Source organism: Sturnus vulgaris, chromosome 5, assembly GCF_052056855.1.
Source record: "Sturnus vulgaris isolate bStuVul1 chromosome 5, bStuVul1.hap1, whole genome shotgun sequence".
NCBI lineage: Eukaryota > Metazoa > Chordata > Aves > Passeriformes > Sturnidae > Sturnus > Sturnus vulgaris.
This window is the reverse complement of record NC_142247.1, coordinates 36,702,026-36,720,119: the sequence shown is the minus strand read 5'-3', so window position 1 is coordinate 36,720,119 and position 18,094 is coordinate 36,702,026. Positions and strand designations below refer to the sequence as shown.

Below are 18,094 nucleotides of genomic sequence, written 5' to 3'. Positions count from 1 at the left end.
CAGTTACTTTTAATCCAGTAAAATACAGTGTGCTGTCTCACAGAATACAATGAGCTGCATTGTATTCGATGGCTGGGAGGCTGAGGTTTTCCACAGGTAGGGTAATAAAACTGTCATGAAACACACCTGACATCCAGTAAATGCTGTGAACTAGAACTATGTAAATGCCACTGATATTTCTAAATAAAGCCACATACTTAAGATACAGTTATCACCAAAGTTGCTCAGTAAGCATGTGAGGCACTTGCACTGCAAACTGATAGAATCTCAGTTCTAACAAAGCACAGGTAGAAGTGTACCTCACACTTAAATCTCCACCAATAATTCCTCATTATTTTACTTCGAGCTTGGGACAGTGTCTTCTGCTACACAATGAAAAACACTCTGCAATGAGCAAATCCTAGGTCTTTCAGATACAAAAACTGGAAAGCCAGCCTACAGAGGTAGAGCATGAGTCTACACACTGCCTAGCATTGAGCAGCTAGGCTGTTTGCTACTACCCGAGTACGTAGCATACTGTCAGAGTCACAGCCTTTTGTAGCCAATGGTACCAGTATAGGAAGTCTGAGAGAGGACCTGAGTAACACAGGACTTGTCTTATTTTCTGTAGATAGTAACTGATCTTCTGCTTGTTTCACTACCTTTGTGTGGTCTGCTGTGGAGGGGCAGAAAGGTCACTGAGTTCTGGCTGCTGCCACAGACTCTGTGAAAGTCTGACAGTTGTGCAGGGACAGTTTTCGAGGGCTGAAAAGCAATACATAGTAACCATTCAAAGTTTCTGCTCTGCTCAGAGAAAGCTAACAAGCCAGGAAGGTCAGAATCATTGTGGGGAGTTCCTAAGAAACTGGAAACTCTTAACAAGAAGCAGATGAGAGAGGGGAAGGATCTATTGGAAGGCAGGCTGTAACCCAGTCCACAGATAAGAAGATGGTAGCATAACTAGGTAGGATCTACACAGTCTTGAGAGAAGTAATGCACTTAATCCAGGCTATATAGATATATATTTTTAAATTTTTTTTAAAATTTTTTTTAATTTTTTTTTGCATTTCTGTATTTCTAGCGGTGGATTAAGTAAATAGCTATTTATTTTGAATACACTGCCCACAAGCACTGCATGCATGTTCTCCTGCTGACTCTTTGAGATAAGGCAAATGGGCGTTTGGTAACCAGGAGCAGAGTCTAAGAGAATGATGAGTGGGCGTATTTAATTCAGAGTGAAATGGAGGTGCTTATCCTTCAAGGCTGTCATTAAGGATGCTCAGTATGATCAGAGACATGCTGTTTCCTAGATCCAAGATGGGCAGGACTGGAGGATCTCCTGGAGTCACTGGCTACCCCTAACAGCTAAATAAAAAAGACCAGCAGCTTGCTTTGTTAGAAGGCAAGTAGCATTGTATAGTCACACTCATGGATAAACACTCTTGCCTCCCAAAACATGGATGGCCTTTTCCATACTGTCTCCTGGAAATAGCTCCTGGGCTGTAGTACACCTCGAACATTTGCAGTCATTGCCTGGAAGAGTTGACCCAGGCCAGGTAGTGTGCTAGCAAACAAACAGCATGGATTACTTGTGTCACACCTGTGCTGTGGTCCCTTTTATTTATAAAGTAGGCTTAACCATGGAATCAAGTCTTGCTATCATTATGCCGTTCCTCCAGAAAGTAAGTTTCCTTTAAATCCATTAGATTGGTTGAAGAATACTCCAAATCTACCCCTCTGAGACCTGAAAGTCTCATTGTAAGGCTGAAAGAGAAATCTGAGGGTGGAAGTTGCTGGCAAATTAAATCCTTTACTGTTTCTGTTGAAGACTCCAGACACATACACTAGGAGGGAATGGGAGTGTTTGCTCTAAGAGAGGATGTGTGTCTCAGATACGAAAAACAGAAAAGCATAATTCAAATCATTGATAGACATTACTCCTTAGTCCAGTGAGAACCATCACCAAAACCATCTCTTGTGAATTGATGCATGTATAATGGAATATCTGTTCTGAAAATTGTGCAGAAAGATCAGATTTGATAGCCAAATGATGCAGAATAGATTCATTGCTACAGAAATAAATAAAACTATCTGGGATTGTTTGTATGTGAGAGCAGAGATAAGAGGATGACTATAACGTTTTCATTGCACAGGGGAAGAGAAGTGCATTTAGAAGACAACATTTCCAAAATCAAATACTCTTACATTAAGCAATACCTATACCAGATCAAAAAATACAAATTCTAATTTGCATTTCTTTACACAAAGCTGAAAATGTTCAGAACGGGTTCTGACTTGGCCCTTGTGAACATTATAGTCCCAAAAATCCCTTGAGGGTTTGGAGATTTTTGACCCTGTGTGAATTTAAAAGCACAGGTACCAACTAGAAAGACCCCCAAGAAGTTTGCCACTGCTGTGAAGGGGAGATGTCTGAAGATGAGCTCCCCATCCACTGTACTTATATGACTGAAATGAGGTGGCTTTTTCTTTCAGAAGTGGTGCAGAAATAACCTTTCTGATTAATTTTGTCTCTGCTTCAGATCTCTGTCAATGGGTAATTAATCCTTATAGTAATTTATTCTATCAGATGAGCTCTCATCTGCTGAACTGTCAAAAGACTGTTGACTTCACATGGCTTTCAAACTGGATGATGCAGTTAGAAGCCAGATTTGATTTATAGAAATCAAGCTTCAAACCAGATTATGCTGTCTGAGAAAGATGCAAAAATTCTCTAAAGAGAATTTATTGTTTTGACTTAAATAGCAGATTACAGATTACCTCCTCATACATGCTGAACGAATCACTCCAAGTAAAGGCTCATGATGATGATGATTATGATTTATGTCATTAATTTCTAAGAGACTGTATGGATTGTGATCTGGCTGATGTTTCCTGGCATTGGATTCACTCAACATAGTAAATATTTTTCAAATCTGCCTTAAACAATTTATGAATTTTAATGCAATTTTAAAAAATAATTAATGTGTTTGTAAGTCTAAGGAGGTAGACTTACAGCTATGTCACATGTTTGAGCAAGTTTCTGTCACTGAGCTGAACTGTAGCAGAGACTACATTGATATATACGTACGTTCTTTGTGATTGTCCCCTCAGTTTCATTGAAATTCAGTGTGACGGCTTTCCAGCTGGAATACATTTGTGCAGGACAAGTGGGCTCAAGTGTGCTTTTGTGCTGCTCGCTCCCTCTCTAGGTTTTACTGACCTCATCTAAAAGCTGATCATGATTGAAATAATGAGCAGGAATTTATTAGCACATTTTGCAAAACCTTTTTTTTTTCTCTCTTAGAGAAAGTATGAAGCTTGTTAGATACGGTTCTGAGTTTTGCACAGCCAGTCTGGCAGCTGTACTTGAGTCCCTGACTTAACGCTATAGTGAAATTCTTACCAAGTGCAAGACTATAATTTTTCATTCCTAACACCCTCTCCCTCTGAGACTTTGGGACAGGTAGAACTGTGGCTTTTGTGCCTTTGATTTGTTCCAAGGTTTTCAAACACAGAACAGAAACAGATGTTCACAGCAGATCTATGGCTGTATCTTATTGGCATAGCCTTTCTCTTACGGTCAGCCACATGCTTACGATGCTCTCTTAAATCATAAACTTTAACCCGTTTAAAAAGTGTGCTGTGCCTAAGAGCATGCGAACAGCTAAAACCAAAGCTGACACACCTATGCCAGCTCCCTGTTCAGCATCTCCAGCATTCAGAGGCAGTGATGCATGCCAGGGGAAGCCTAGCAGCAGTGTGGAACAAGTGTTCAGTGACACTGCATAAGCATTCTGTCCTTGGCACTTGGCATTCCCACCTGAGTGCTGCTGCAGGCACATGCCAGTGGAACCAGAACGGTGACAAATGCACGTCAGAGTCTGTGTAAGCAGGAACTGTCCAGGTTGTGCGGGTTTGTGGTGACTTGGGTGGGAAAGAGTTCACAAAGACCTGAAAATGTTAATGCTCTGGATTTTCTGTGACCATCTGTTTATCTTCCCAAATGCTATGTGTTCACGTAGTCCTTCTGTCTTCTCCCCATCAGACTGCTCCATTCTTTCTTGTTGATGTCTCCCAGATACGCCATTAGATTGTTTTGAGGAGTGATCTCAAGAGCTGTCACACAATCTTGTGTGAACTCATCTCAAGTAGCCACCAGCTTCATTCCCATTCACTCCTGTGCAGATAGAGTCCTTCCATATGAACCCTCTAGATGTTTTAACAACACATTTGAATTTAGGGGAAGCCCCAGTGCAAAATGCAGTGGGAGCATCTTTTGGAGGGGAACTTTTTCCTTCTATGTAAGATTTATTTCCCCTTTCTTTAAAGGGGGTGGGGAAAAGTTATGTCTTGTCTACAGACAATCCAATCTCATGGAGACAGAAGTAATTTCAACTATATAAAGAGGTCAAGAGAACTTAAAAATCGAAAAATATTGAAGGAGGAAGTGTGTGAAGCCTGGCCTGAAGTTTCTGTAGCAGGTAGACCCTGAAGGAGCCTCCCAGAGCCAGCTGTCTATTGGCTGACCCACCAAAACCTGCCCAACAGCAGACTGATGGTGACAAAGATGTGAACACAATCCTTGCCCTTATTGTTGATTGGGCCTAGTAGGAAGAGATTTTATCAAAGCTTTCAGTACTGGTGTAACACATGGAGATACCGAGGAAAATGGAAGGGGCAGAGACTGTTCGTTCCCAGTTTTTAGTGCAATCAGTATTACAAAGTCCTGCCAAATTTCTCAAAATTTGTTAGATTTGGTTTTGTTTCCCTGTGGTATGTAGATGTTTGGGTGACGATTCAAGTGCAACTTATCTATTCATTATAAACATGTGTTTCTTTACAATTTTTACAGTCTAAACCTTTTTCATATTTACATGAAATAGTCTTAATTTTCAGGTTTATGTGGTTTCCTGAAATGTGTTTTCTTACCAAGTAATATGTATTTTTGGTGAAAATGCCACAGATATATATGTATGTGTATAATTTTAATTACAAGGTGTTCTCTTAGGTGTGAAATTATTTTCCAAGTCGAGCTCTGTAAATAGTATTTTTTTCTGATGTGCTAGCTCAAACAAATGCCTGAAAATAAAATTAATTCAGGGTCAGCCCAAGTCGGCCAAACAAAATAAAACAGTTCAGCTAGGGGAAAAAAAATCTTAAAAGGAACAGAATTCAGCTTCCTGGCGTTTGTTTGGCATTTTTAACATTAAAAAAAAAATTAAACTCGGTTAATGTCTTTGGATGCATTTACTGGGTTAACAAGCAAACCTGCTATCCTCACATTGCCTGGACTGCAGGGGGAGCTGAGGCAGGGCGAGGCGGGTTCAGGCCTGACTGCAGCATCCTCGGGCGTGGCTGATACGGCCCGAATGGGGGCTCCGCCGGGGCAGGGGCTTCTGGAAGTCAATTTAAAGAAAGAGTCCTAACAGCTGAAATTAACTGAGGCTATTGAGGTTATTTTGTATTTTAAAAAAAATAATAATAATAATTGCCTTGACAAGATTTGAGCTTTTCTACCTAAAGTGGGTCACATTTAACTTCACCGTGTGCTCGGGCAGGAGTGAGGCGGGCACGGCCCCCCTTGGGGTGCGCGGGCCGCAGCCGCCGCGTCGCTTGTCGGGCGGCGGGAGGAGCGGGCGGCGGGAGGAGCGGGCTGGAGTCGGGGCGAGGCGCGGGCGGAGCGGCGGGCGGGGCGGAGGCCGGCGGCCCTGACGGGGTGTGTGCCTTGCAGATCTTCGAGTGGTGGTACTTCCGCAAGTACGGCACCTCCTTCATCGAGCAGGTCTCGGTGAGCCACCTGCGCCCCCTGCTGGGCGGCGTGGACAACAGCGCGCCCAGCGCCGCCAGCGCCGCCGGCGGCGACGCGGACTCGAACCGCCAGAGCGTCTCAGGTGAGCGGCGGCGCCGCGCCGGCCCTCGGGAGCCCCTGCTCCGCTCGGGAAGCTGCTTCAGTGACTGCTAATCGCACCCTTCCGAATTCACGCAGTGTCTTTGCTTCAGGCTGCGTGGTTAATGCATTTATTTTGTCCTTGCTGTGAAAGCTCTGCCAAATTGCACGTGTCCTTTCTGCAGTATCCTTTGTCCAGCGGGGGGGGGGGGGGGCTGCAAAGATGATTAAGGAGCTGGAGCGTCCCTTAGGAGGAGAGGCTGAGGGAGCTGTTCAGCCTCGAGAAGAGACAGCTGAGACGGGACCTCGTCTATGTGAAGAGAGGGGGTCAGAGGGATGGAGCTCGGTGATGCTGAGCAATAGGATAAAAGGCAGAAATTGATGCACAGGAAGTTCCATTTAAATATGAAGAAGAACTTCTTTTCTGTGCAGTGACCAAGCACTGGAACAGGTAGCCCGGAGAGGCTATGGAGTCTCCCTCCCTGGAGATACTCTAGCACCATCTCAATGCAATCCTGTGCCATGTGCTCTGGGATGACCCTGTTTGGGTAGGGAGGTTGGATGAGGTAACCCACTGTGGTCCCTTCCAATTCAACCAGTTGTCTGATCCTGTGATTCTAAAGGCAGGTAGTATTTTTACTGAAATAATTTTAAGTAATAACAAAGTTGTTTAAAAAAAAAATCAAAGAAGCCAGAAACGTTCATCTGGTTTTGTATCACTTTGTTTTTTAGATAATGTAAGTAGTATGTAAACAACATTTGGATTTCACTTTAGTAAGTGAAAACATGATGGCTTTTAACAGCTTAAGGGCTTGTTATGTTCCTGACTCTGCTACAGATTTGATTTGTGACTTTGAGCAAATCCTAACATAGTCAGGCTTTTTAAAAAGGCCTCCAGTTTAGGAGGCATGATTTCAGGCATTTGTGGCCTGGTTTATACAAGCTTCCAGGTATTCACAGCCCCTACAAGATTCAGTGCAGGTGTCTGACCCCAAGTCATTCAAGCCTGAAGCACTTTGAGTCAGGTGCCTGGTTGCCTTGGCAAAGGCTCCTCTGAGGGATAGGCCAGCCTGCCTACAATGAATCAGCCCCCAAGCACTGAAATCTGTGGAGTGAAGGAATCCCAGGGGAACGTGTCTCCCTACTTGGATGACTTGGGTGGCTTAGGGAGAATGAATTGAAAAATTAGCCTATGAGTGATGAAAATGCTAGTATGCTATTGGTTCTGGTTTGAGTGGGAGATACTCACTGTTAAAGTCAGGGCAGGAGTGTCCGGGTTTGTGCTCATCTGTCCCTGTCCTAGCTTGACAGCTAGAGACCATAATCCTAATATTGGAAATGAATTAGGGATTTTACCCTAGAATCAACTACAATTTTATTAAATTTATTTAATCTGCAGACTTTTCGAATATATCAAAATTTACAAGTGAAGAAAAGTGAAGGAAAAGACAAAAATTCGCTTATGGAGAAAACATTGTTCTGCAGCTGAACTGCCTATGTCTGTACCTGGCAAATTTTCTCTCTACTCCTCAGTGTGCATGAAAACAGGCAAACAAGAATTAGCTCTGAACTTACATCTTAAATAATATAGGTGGCCTCACAAAGCCTTATTTACCGAGAAAGTCTACTTAAGGAAACCTCCATATAGCACAGCAAATTCAGCTGTTGTCATTCTTATCTGAAGAGAGGCTGTGAATAGCAGCACTGCATGGTCCAGGATATTAGATTTGGATGAACTGGCAGAAAGCGTGGGATGGCTTGGAAACACCTGTGTGCACTCATCACTGTGCTCAGTCACACTTCAGCAGCTCTGAAATAACTCCTGTCATTTTAAAGCAGAAGGCACAGTGTTTTGACTAATGAGGTTCACACAAGCATCTTGGCTTTCCTGATACAAAGAAATGGTCAAGGAGTATGTTTGCTTTCAGCACATTGACACTGAGCTGGGACCCTCAGTGTCTCTGGACAGCGTGTCTGTATGGAGAGCCTTTTATTTGAGCCTTTAGAAAGATATCAGTGCTCAAAAAATGATCAAAGGTCTCTGAAAGGTTAAAATAGGGACATAGTTATGTTAATGGTTTGTTATGTGGCAGAACAGGCAACCTTTTTGGTTTACCATGCGTTAATACTGGGATATTTTTTTTGTTATCCAACAAGATGGAGATGGCTTTTTCTCTTGGCTCACCATCTGTTCCTATGTAGATGTCTGACTGTGGTAGAATGTTGCAGTAGATACCTTTGTCTTTAGAAAGGTGAGAAGAATGATGTTGTACTGAGACCATGGTGTTAGCAGATACCAAGACAAAAAGAACAAGAGAACACCATGTTTCATTAGCCACACAGATGCCAAAACATCCCCAGGACATGAAGGTGGTAATAAAAGGCCTTCTTTACCTCCCCTTTTTCTCCAGTTCAACCTTTCCCTGCTACAGTGCCAAAATACTTCATACTTTGAATAAAGCATAACCAGTTGAATTTAAATAAGAGGAACAAAAAGTGTCACTGCAATCACATAGTTGTTACCTAATCTCATTGGTTGCTGACAGAGTAGGTCAAGACATTGAATTACACCTCTGAAATTGAGAAGTCAGATGTTGATTTAATATTTACAATGGTTTGAAAGTCGTATTATGTAAAAACTGTCGGATTGAAGCTTGTCAAACAGCCATACCCTCTGGCTGCACAGCAGAGCACAGCTGAATGTCAGTCAAGCACTTCAATCAAGCACTTCTGCTGAGTAAACCAGTGGAACCATCTAATATTAGCTGCCTGCTGAAATGGGTACTTAAAAGATACACTCTTCCCTAAAGTCTGCCTGTTCTGTTTGTGTTCCATGCACTTGCTGGGTAGGCAGCAAACTGAGGGCCCACCTCCTATTCCACTTGCTGTGTTGCTGAGGGTGTCCTTCTGTTACTGCAAATAATTTATGTAAAATGCTTTCTGTCCATGGCACTGTAGCCCCATACTCATATGTGGGAGCTGTGTCCATGAAAAAAGAGGAGGGCTTGACTTGGTGTTCAGTACTTCTTTTTCTAATGGAATAGGCATAAAGGGAACAGGCATATTGTTACCATAAAGATACCCTTCTGATTCAATATTCTACCAGAAAACTGTTGATTTGATCTCTAGAAATTGATGTCACAAAATTTCATAGGAAGAAATGTCAGGTTAACATTTTGAGTGAAAGCACCTGGTAACATGCTGGAGGGCCAGTGCTACTGATGAATTTTTGTAGAGCACCATGTGAGGGGTCGTCCAGTAGCAGATCTGAGTTGGAATGACATGCTGCCTCTCAGTGAGGCTTTATGCAAATAGTGGGGTTTATTCTGGTCTCACCTTCACTGGAGTGAATTGTCTTTGTTGAAATTAAGATAATAAGTCTGGTCTTAAATTAAGGGGAAAGCCAGAATCAAGACCTCACTGTTTCAAAGGCTGTACAATTTGATTATAGTTTTTTAATTTTTGCTTTAAATTACATTGTTGATTTTCGTATCTCTTACTTCTTGTAGTGTGAAAAATTCACAATTTTTCCCCTGAGGAAAATGTATAAAATATTTTTAATATTCTGAAACCTTTGCAATGCAATGACATTTTCTCTGCCAGTCAATTTCAGCATCTGCTTCTATCTTAACATCAGCAGATGTTTCCATGGATTTTTACTTCACAAACTAAGGAGGAATTAATTTTGGCAACTGTAGCTGGGATTCACAGTAATTTACAGCATTAACTGGACAGTGATGTTTTTCTGGAGAAATAACAAGTCCATAAGGACCGAGTTAATTGTTGTTTTTTAGTGCAATAACCCAGTGTGATCCCTCTTCAGTTCTGCATTATGGTAAATGGGAGTCCTGGAACTAATCAGTATTATCTTTTCATGTGGCATTTGGGGCTTTGTTAGTGGTTATTTGTCTGGAATGATTGCATTTGTTGACACTAATTTATAACTAAATTGTTATTTAAGAAAGGAAGACCAGTCTGATTACCTTCATCTCGGTGCTCTTGATGGGCTTTTGCATTTGCACGTGTAAAAATAAGTAATTTGATAAGGCTCGTTGTAAGGTAACTGATGTTTTTTATAAACCTCAAGTACCATTGTAATTTGGGAGAGATTCATTATGTGTGTGTCTGCTTCTTACAGAATGCAAAGTCTGGCGAAATCCTTTAAATCTGTTCAGAGGAGCTGAATATAATCGGTAGGTGCTACAAAATTACAGTTTTCAGGCACAGTACTGGCTTAAGGAGCTTAACTCCTTTTCAATTAATCTAACTTAAGAGATGAAAAAAAAATCAACTCTGGATACATGCACTTGTGTCAGGTTTTTCTGTAATTCATAAAATGTTTCTGAATTAAAAGGAATTTAAATTCATGCTGATACACTTAATTACTTCTCTAATATTTGTTATTTCTCCAATTTTTGGCAAGCTTATAAAAAAAGATGGAGTAACCTAAGTGTGTTGTATCTGGTGTTAATGCAGCATTTCTGTTCAAATCCATTATAGCCAACAACATAATGAATTCCGTATAGATTTCATGGAGTCCTAGTGTTTGAATATATGTGTTACCAAGTTCCAGTGTGTACTTTTTAGCATCCTCATTAGCTTAGGCTCAGCTACCATTGCTCCATCACAGTACAGTGAAATGCAATGTGTATTGGTTAGAAGATTGGCCAGGTGAACTTACTTGGCTGTGCCCATCTCAAAGGTCTAGGATTCTTTTCTGGGTTTGTTTTGCCAAGTGTGACCTCATTAACCAAAATGTCTCCTTGTTGCCATGTTTGCAGGTATACATGGGTAACAGGGAGAGAACCTTTGACTTACTACGACATGAATCTTTCGGCACAAGACCATCAGACGTTCTTCACATGTGACACAGATCATTTACGGCCTGCAGATGCTAGTAAGGACCTTGTGAACAAGTGCCTTTGCTAATAGATTAATGGCTGATTGAAACTGATGCAAGAAAAATGCAGTGAGACATCAGTTCTTTTTCATAGATAAGAAAAGGCAAAAGTTTGATCATGCCGAGAAACCATTGTTGAATTTATAGAATTCTAGAATTCTGTACGAGTGTCTATGTATGTAAATGATCTAATTTATGTTGCTGTGTTGTTCTGCTGTTTTGCTGGGGTCATTCAAGGTATCATTTAAAAGTGTAAAGGTTTGTTCCTTTCCTCCTCTTTCTTGCAGTGGTTTCAAACATATATAGCTTAGTTGCCTCCAGCTGCAGTATAGTATAGTAGGACCCACAGCTGCTCTGTGGGCTAGAGAGGGTTAATGAATGAGGTTTGTTTTGAGAAGTATTCTCTGACCAAGGCTATTGGCCTGGAGACTGAGAAAAGGAGAAGGAGATAAGGAGAAGAAACTTTGCAGGTGGGAAAAGTCTTGTGAGAAACTGAGGTGGAGATGGGTTTAACACCAGTGAACTTGATGTTGATCTATTGTAACCAATGAATAAGGTGTAAGCTTTGTAGAGTGTATAAAATACAGCTGGTTGTTGTAATAAATGAGATATTAGCCTTCTGAAATGTAGTGTGCCTTTTCTTATGTTGCACCTGCCTCTACAGCAACAGTGTAGTAGGTTGAGTTACATTATCCAGGTTCTGTTTAGTCTACACTGACAGAAGACAGAGAGCTGATGTAAAATTTGAGACCTGTGTTTCATTCCCTGATGTAGTTAGAAGCTCTGTAAAAAATGGGAACAGCACATTTACAACTGAATTTTTATAAGCAGCTTTAGTTGTGTTAAGCCTGTACTGTGAAGTCCACATGCAGTCTTGCTTCTACTAAAAGTGTACAGCAATGATTTCAGTCATTAGAATTTGCCTCTGAAGAGAGAAATCTTTGTCTCTTGGGAAGGGAGAGATACTAACAGTTGGGTACTCCATTCTGAAGGCATAGTTACGAAGGAGAGCATACTGTGTTTTTTTGATACATGATAAACATGAATCTATTTTCTGAACTCGGTGGTGTAATTATGAGCTGGTAATACTAGCCTGGAAGCTGTTTCCATTTAGCATTCACATAAAGCAACAGCACAATAAAGAGCTAGAATAAGAATCCCAACTATCCCTTTATTGTTCTCTTCCCTGTGGAGTCTACTACACCAAGAGGAAGTAGCTACTTGTCACCTCTATACTTGGCAGTGCAGACAGCCTGATCGCTCAGCCAGACTTTCTCCTGGAAAAAAGTGTAATTAAATGAAAGAAGAAAAAATACTGAGTGTTTGGGACAAAAGCGCCTGCTTATTATGTATCTTTTTGAATGATCACTGAGCTATATGAAATGCTCTGTAGTGAGTTAGGCTGAGATCAGTAAATTCTGTTGTTACATTGCAGTAGGTTCTCCTCGGTAATCCTGTAATAACTGATATTTCTCTCTTCTCGTTTGTTTATTGAATAGTAATGCAAAAAGCCTGGAGAGAGAGAAACCCTCAAGCCCGAATTTCTGCAGCACACGAAGCTTTGGAATTGAATGAGTGAGTGACAACAATATTAACATTTATTTCCTGTCTTTTAAAAATCCATATGATGTTATTTTAAGGCTGGGGGTTTGCTATAGTAATTTTTAACCACGATTATAGGCCTGTCAAAGGGAGGCCTACAACAGAAGGAAAACAGTACAGCTGCATGTTGTGCTAGCCACCCAGATCCTTAGGGTAGTGATGACAATGGGAATCTTCCCATTGATGTCAGCAGGCTTTGGAACAGCATAGAAAAATGTTAATTGAGTTACCTCCTGATGAGCATATGAAGTATGCATTTACAGGATGGAGAGTTCCCTTTTGGATTTCTCAGTCGTCAAGAGCAGAAGCAAGAAAGAAGAGACTCATAAACACATTCTGAAATACTCGCTTCATAGTATGAGAGAATATGATGTAATTTGCTGTGACTTTTGGTCCTTGAGTCTGTTACTTATTTTTTCAATGAGAAAGTGCAGTATTTTGAGATCCTGCAAAAAACTCAGTGCTGTGATGATTTACTGGTATGGCAAACTGTATAAATATTGCTAACATGCATAGAGGGAATCCCTTAGGTTGCTGAACTGAGATTGCTACCTTCTAGAATTCCATAAACTGATGCTTTACAGATTGTCCTTCATGTCTTTCATCAGAAGAAGAGAAAGAATTGTTTCTTCATGTATAGTGATTTAACATGCAGCATAAAAGGGAAAAGTGAGCTATAAGCCTGTCCTACTCACATTTCACAGAATTACAGAATGATTGAGGTTAGCAGAGATCTCTGGATGTCAGTATCCATCCAACCCCTCTCTTCAAACAAGGCCGCCTACAATGCATTGCACAGGACCATGTCCACAGGCTTTTGAGTGTCTCCAAGGAGAGAGACTTGACAACTTCCTTGGACAGCTTGTACCAGTGCTCAGTCACCTTTACAGTAGAAAGGTGTTTCTGAGGTTTAGGGGGAACCTCCTGTGTCTCATTTTGTGCCCACTGCCTCTGGTCCTGTCACTGGGAACCACTAAAAAGAGCCTGTCACTTTCCTCTTTGCCCTCTAACTGCAGGTATTTACAAACTTTGAGAAATTCCCCCCAAAGCCTTTTCTTCTCCAGACTGAGCCGTCCTAGCTCTGATCTGAGCCTTTTCTCATATAGGAGATGCCTCAGTCCATAACCACTTTCATGGCCCTTCACTGGACTCTCTGCAGTATGTCCGTGTTCCCCTTGTACTGGGGAGCCCAGAACTGGACACAGCACACCCACATGTGGCCTCATCAGGGCTGACTGGAGGGGAAGGATCACATCCCTCAACTTGTTGGAAACACTTCTAGTGCAGCTCTCTTGCAAAGGCACATTGCTCTTTTGGTCTTTGCTTGGTCTGGGTTGGGTTTTCTTTGTTGTTGTTGTTTTATCTTTACAACTAAATTTATAATACATTCTTTTTATATGGCAAGTGTTGCAGTTTTGTTGATTCTTTGCATATCATTACAGTAAGGGATATGGTTTATATTAAAACAACAGTGCATGAAACTTGATTAGTGCGTAAATAAACTTGAATAGTGCGTAAAGTCTTGATTTCCAAAAGGAGTTTTAGAGATGTAGTCTTAGTGAGACAGTGCTTTACTTCCTGGGACAGTTGTCAGTAGGTGTACTCAAGGGCTGAGTGATACAGTACCTAACAATGAGAGTCATGGTGGTGTTGACAAAACATTTATTCATCAGAAAGGTACATGGACAAAATTTCCTTGCCTCTGTATTTAGTACATCCTTGCCAGTCTTCATACAGTTTTTACTTCACGTACCTTTCTCATGGCTTTTCATCTGATATTTTTGCAGGTGTGCTACTGCTTATATTCTCTTAGCTGAAGAGGAAGCAACAACAATTGTAGAAGCAGAGAAGCTGTTCAAGCAGGCTCTGAAAGCTGGAGAGGGCTGTTACAGGCGCAGTCAGCAGCTGCAGCATCATGGTGCCCAATATGAAGCCCAACACAGTAAGTTTTTTTGGATTTTTTTATTTCCCTCCCCCAAGAACTGTGCAGTTAGTGTTTGACATTGGCTGGAATATGGCCCTAGAGCCAGACTATTCTGTTATAGTGTTTTTGCTTGATTCTGTTGCTGAGCTGTCAATGCTCAGATTATGGAGGTGCCTTTATTTTGTCATGGGAGAAAATACTTAAGCATGTACTTAACAGAAAAGAAAAGGTATCGGAGCCAAAGAGATAGGACATTCAGAAAAAGCTGAACGCTCTTTAAGGAAAGCTGCCTTTAACCATTTTGCAAACCTGGGCTCATGCTGTGTAAAGGTAGCATAGAATAGTGGAAACAGGAGTTGAAGTGAAGCTTTGCCTGCTTTTTTCCATCAGCTCTGGGGGTAAACGCTTACGCTGTTGTTCTGTGTAAAAGTTAATGAGACCCATTAACTAGTGGGACATCTGAAGTTAGTTGTATTTATTAAGAAAGGTCACAGAATCATAAAATTTAACAACTGGAATAATAAAATGCTTTAATTGAAAGTCTAGATTTTAATTACTTTTTTAAAAATTTTGAATAAGCAGATTTATCTGCTGTGATATTTATTAGATACTCTTTAAATCTAAGAAAATACATTCACTGACATTGAATGACCAAAAAGATAACGCAAACAGTCAAGGTTATTTCTAGACTACAGTGGATACCTTAGGCAAAAGTAACACAAATTAATTACATAAATACAATCACTAACATACTTTTGGGCATCTTCAGGTTTCTCAGGACCTGATTTCACAGCCTCTGGCTATCTTACATAATTTGAAGATTACTGATAAAAATTGTACATAGTAAAATATGATGCCTGGTTTCAAAAGTGTATGCAAGTCTATACCTGAAAACCTAAGGTTTCATAATGCTTGGCGGTAGTATTTTAAACATTTGCTGGTTGTAAAATCATATTTAGGATGACTTGTTCATATTTGGTGAAAGTAAAAATATAGAGCAGCTGAGCCCTTGAAGCAATTTTTGGGCTCTAGCAGGCTTACGATTGTCTGTGAAATCTTAATTTGTGCACTCACTCCCATCCCGAGTGCAACAATTCCATGAAAAGTACACAGTAAGTAGTTAGTGAGCACTGTCACGCTGTTTTTGTCCAAAGTAACCTGGGAAAGTTTGTGCAGGCAGATACAAGTACGGAATTTCTGTAACCTGTGTGTGCTAGGTGGCTACTGTCATCATCAGATTTGACACCCTGAACCTTCAGTACTGCAGCAGAGGGAGTAACCCATTGAATCACAAAACTAAGTGCATTGTCAAAAAACGGGGAGGCTGAATAAGTGACTGCCTGCTCTGACCGTGTCTTCAGGAGGGGCTAGATCATCCCACTGTTCTGTAGCACTCGGTCTCCCCTTGAAAATGTCAGTGTGCACCCACAGAAATTAGAGAAATTAGAGGAATTAGAGAATTTCCAGCCTCAAATGTTGCCGTGGACACAGGGCCTGCACATAGAATTCTTCTGATTATATGCTGGAGTCCTGCATGATTCACAAAGCTGGAGAGGAGGGACTGTGGAGGAGGGACATGTTTTGAGTTTGATGGTTCTGAAAAGTCTTGCATCCATTTCTGGTCTTCAGAGTTAATTCTGGGATAAAGAGTGGGCATTATATCTTTTAAAGATGAAATACACTGTAATCTCTTGAACAACAATATACTGTTCTGTGTTTCTGTTTATTCATGTGTTCCATCTCCTTCATATAATATTTTGTCAGACCCTAAAGAGTAAATAATGACTTAAGAGTAAATAATGACTTTGAGTACCCAACTTGCCCTCTTTCAATAGGTGATAGTTTATAGAAAGCAAGGGCAATTTTATTTTTAAGGTTGCTCATGTTAGGCATCCCAAATCCTTAGTAACTTCGCAGAATTTTGGCCTGAAAAATTATCTTGATTTCATAGTAAGTAGATGCCTTTTGACCATTCCTGCTCAAATCCTGAAAAGAAGCTTAACCTGAAATGTATACCTCATGGTACATTACATAAACATGTTGAAACAGATGTAACTAATAAATTGTGTATTAAATATATAGGAATCAATAAAGAGATAAGGAATTAGGTAATATAGAATACAGCTAAAGAAATTATTCTCTCCTTATTTATTTTCTCCTCTAAAGTAAGTCCTTTCCACCTGCTGCTTAATCTATTTGAAAATTTTAATCACAGCTTTAAAACGATTTGTAGGTACTTGGAATGTTTTCAAGCATACATGTTGTTCTTATTATGAAAGGCTTGAAAATGTTAGGAATAGGCTACAATTTTTGCAGACCACATGCTCTACACGAAGATAATTTGTAGCAGGTGTCTTACATGTTCATGATTCAGTAATTTTATAGATGATTATCTGTCCACTCATTTCCTGTTGGTCCAGAAGCATTTTAAGAGTTTGCATTCAAAGTGAATGAGAAGTGAAAGGAGTAAGAATTCTCTAAGAGAATAATTATAACTTCTGTTTAGTTTCTGTCATGTTTGCTGTTAGGGAATCTTCTGGCACACAGCACTACCATATCTGAAATATGCTAATTTGCCATCTGTAATTAGTGGTGTGAGGAATTTGAGGATGATAATTTGGTGAGGAGTAAAGGCTGTAAACAGAAGTATACTTTTCTTCTAATCATTAAGAAAAAGCTTGTTAGGAGGATGAGGATTTGCTTTAATACTTCTTGTTGACAAGTATGTACATAACTGTGCCTTTAGATCTGCTTATATTTCATCAGTGCAAGGCCAACGCAAGAGTACTTATTTATACCACGGTATATCTGGATTATTTCCACTGATTTCGGTTCTATTATGCCACATCTAAATCTTCAGAATTTGGTAATGTTTTATTAAAATTCTTGTGAAAGTATTGATGGTAGTGAGTAAGAAAAAAAATTGAAAAAAAACTGTGTTTCCTTTTGTGTTTTATCTTTTTTATCTTAATACTGTTTCTTTTTCCTCTTATACAGGAAGGGACACCAATGTGTTAGTATATATTAAAAGAAGGCTGGCAATGTGTGCAAGGAAGCTGGGAAGGACCAGGGAAGCAGTGAAAATGATGAGAGATGTGAGTTTGGATTTCTTTCACATGTGAAATTTACATAATAGTAGTATAAAAATGATACATTTTCTTGGAAGTTAGCAGCCATTCCTGCTTCATTCAGCACTGCTGATAGTTCCTGTATGTGTAATGTACATAAAGACTAACTTAAGTGATCATTTATTTATCAGGTTATGAAAGCAAATCAAATACCAGATGGGTGGTTGTTACCCGTGCAGACTGAATCTCCCATCCTGGTACACGTGCAATGAAGTGCATTCTTTAGTTGTTTGATAATGAAGTTTGTAATATTTTTTTTCTGAGCCATGTGGTGAACGCTGCTACCTTCATAAGCGGGTTTTAAGTATTCTGTTTTCTCCTTCAAGGCTGCAGTTTGGCTCTGTGCATTGTTTGCACCACACTGTTCAGCTCTGAGGACAGTGTTATTTATTCATGCAAAACCTATCACTGAAAAGTCAAACCCCAAGTAATGAATCTTTAATTAACTGAACACCCCCTGAGATGGGGGTTGACTGTATTCTGTCTTTGTAGGCAGGGGAGCTATCAATGGTAGTTATAAATCAGTAAGCTACAAAGCTGCAGACTTGAAACACTGAACAGTAGCTATTTTGGAGATGGCAGAAGGGGCAGCTGTTCACTTTAGGCGGTGTACATGTTTCAAAATGCTCAAGTTTAGATGTAGCAATGAATGCCCAGCATTTCTTTCAGTGATA

General features: G+C 40.4%; 1 protein-coding gene across 2 annotated transcripts in view; it reads left to right on the top strand.

The window, feature by feature from the left end:
* ST7 (suppression of tumorigenicity 7) overlaps positions 1 to 18,094 on the top strand; it is a 138,195-nt gene that overhangs the window by 79,097 nt on the left and 41,004 nt on the right. For both annotated transcript variants that reach the window (XM_014892151.2, XM_088165449.1), the window contains exons 3-8: positions 5,711 to 5,870; positions 10,005 to 10,059; positions 10,648 to 10,763; positions 12,266 to 12,341; positions 14,156 to 14,310; positions 17,290 to 17,387. In XM_014892151.2, coding sequence (XP_014747637.1) covers positions 5,711 to 5,870; positions 10,005 to 10,059; positions 10,648 to 10,763; positions 12,266 to 12,341; positions 14,156 to 14,310; positions 17,290 to 17,387 — 660 coding nt within the window. The remainder of the gene's footprint in view (positions 1 to 5,710; positions 5,871 to 10,004; positions 10,060 to 10,647; positions 10,764 to 12,265; positions 12,342 to 14,155; positions 14,311 to 17,289; positions 17,388 to 18,094) is intronic.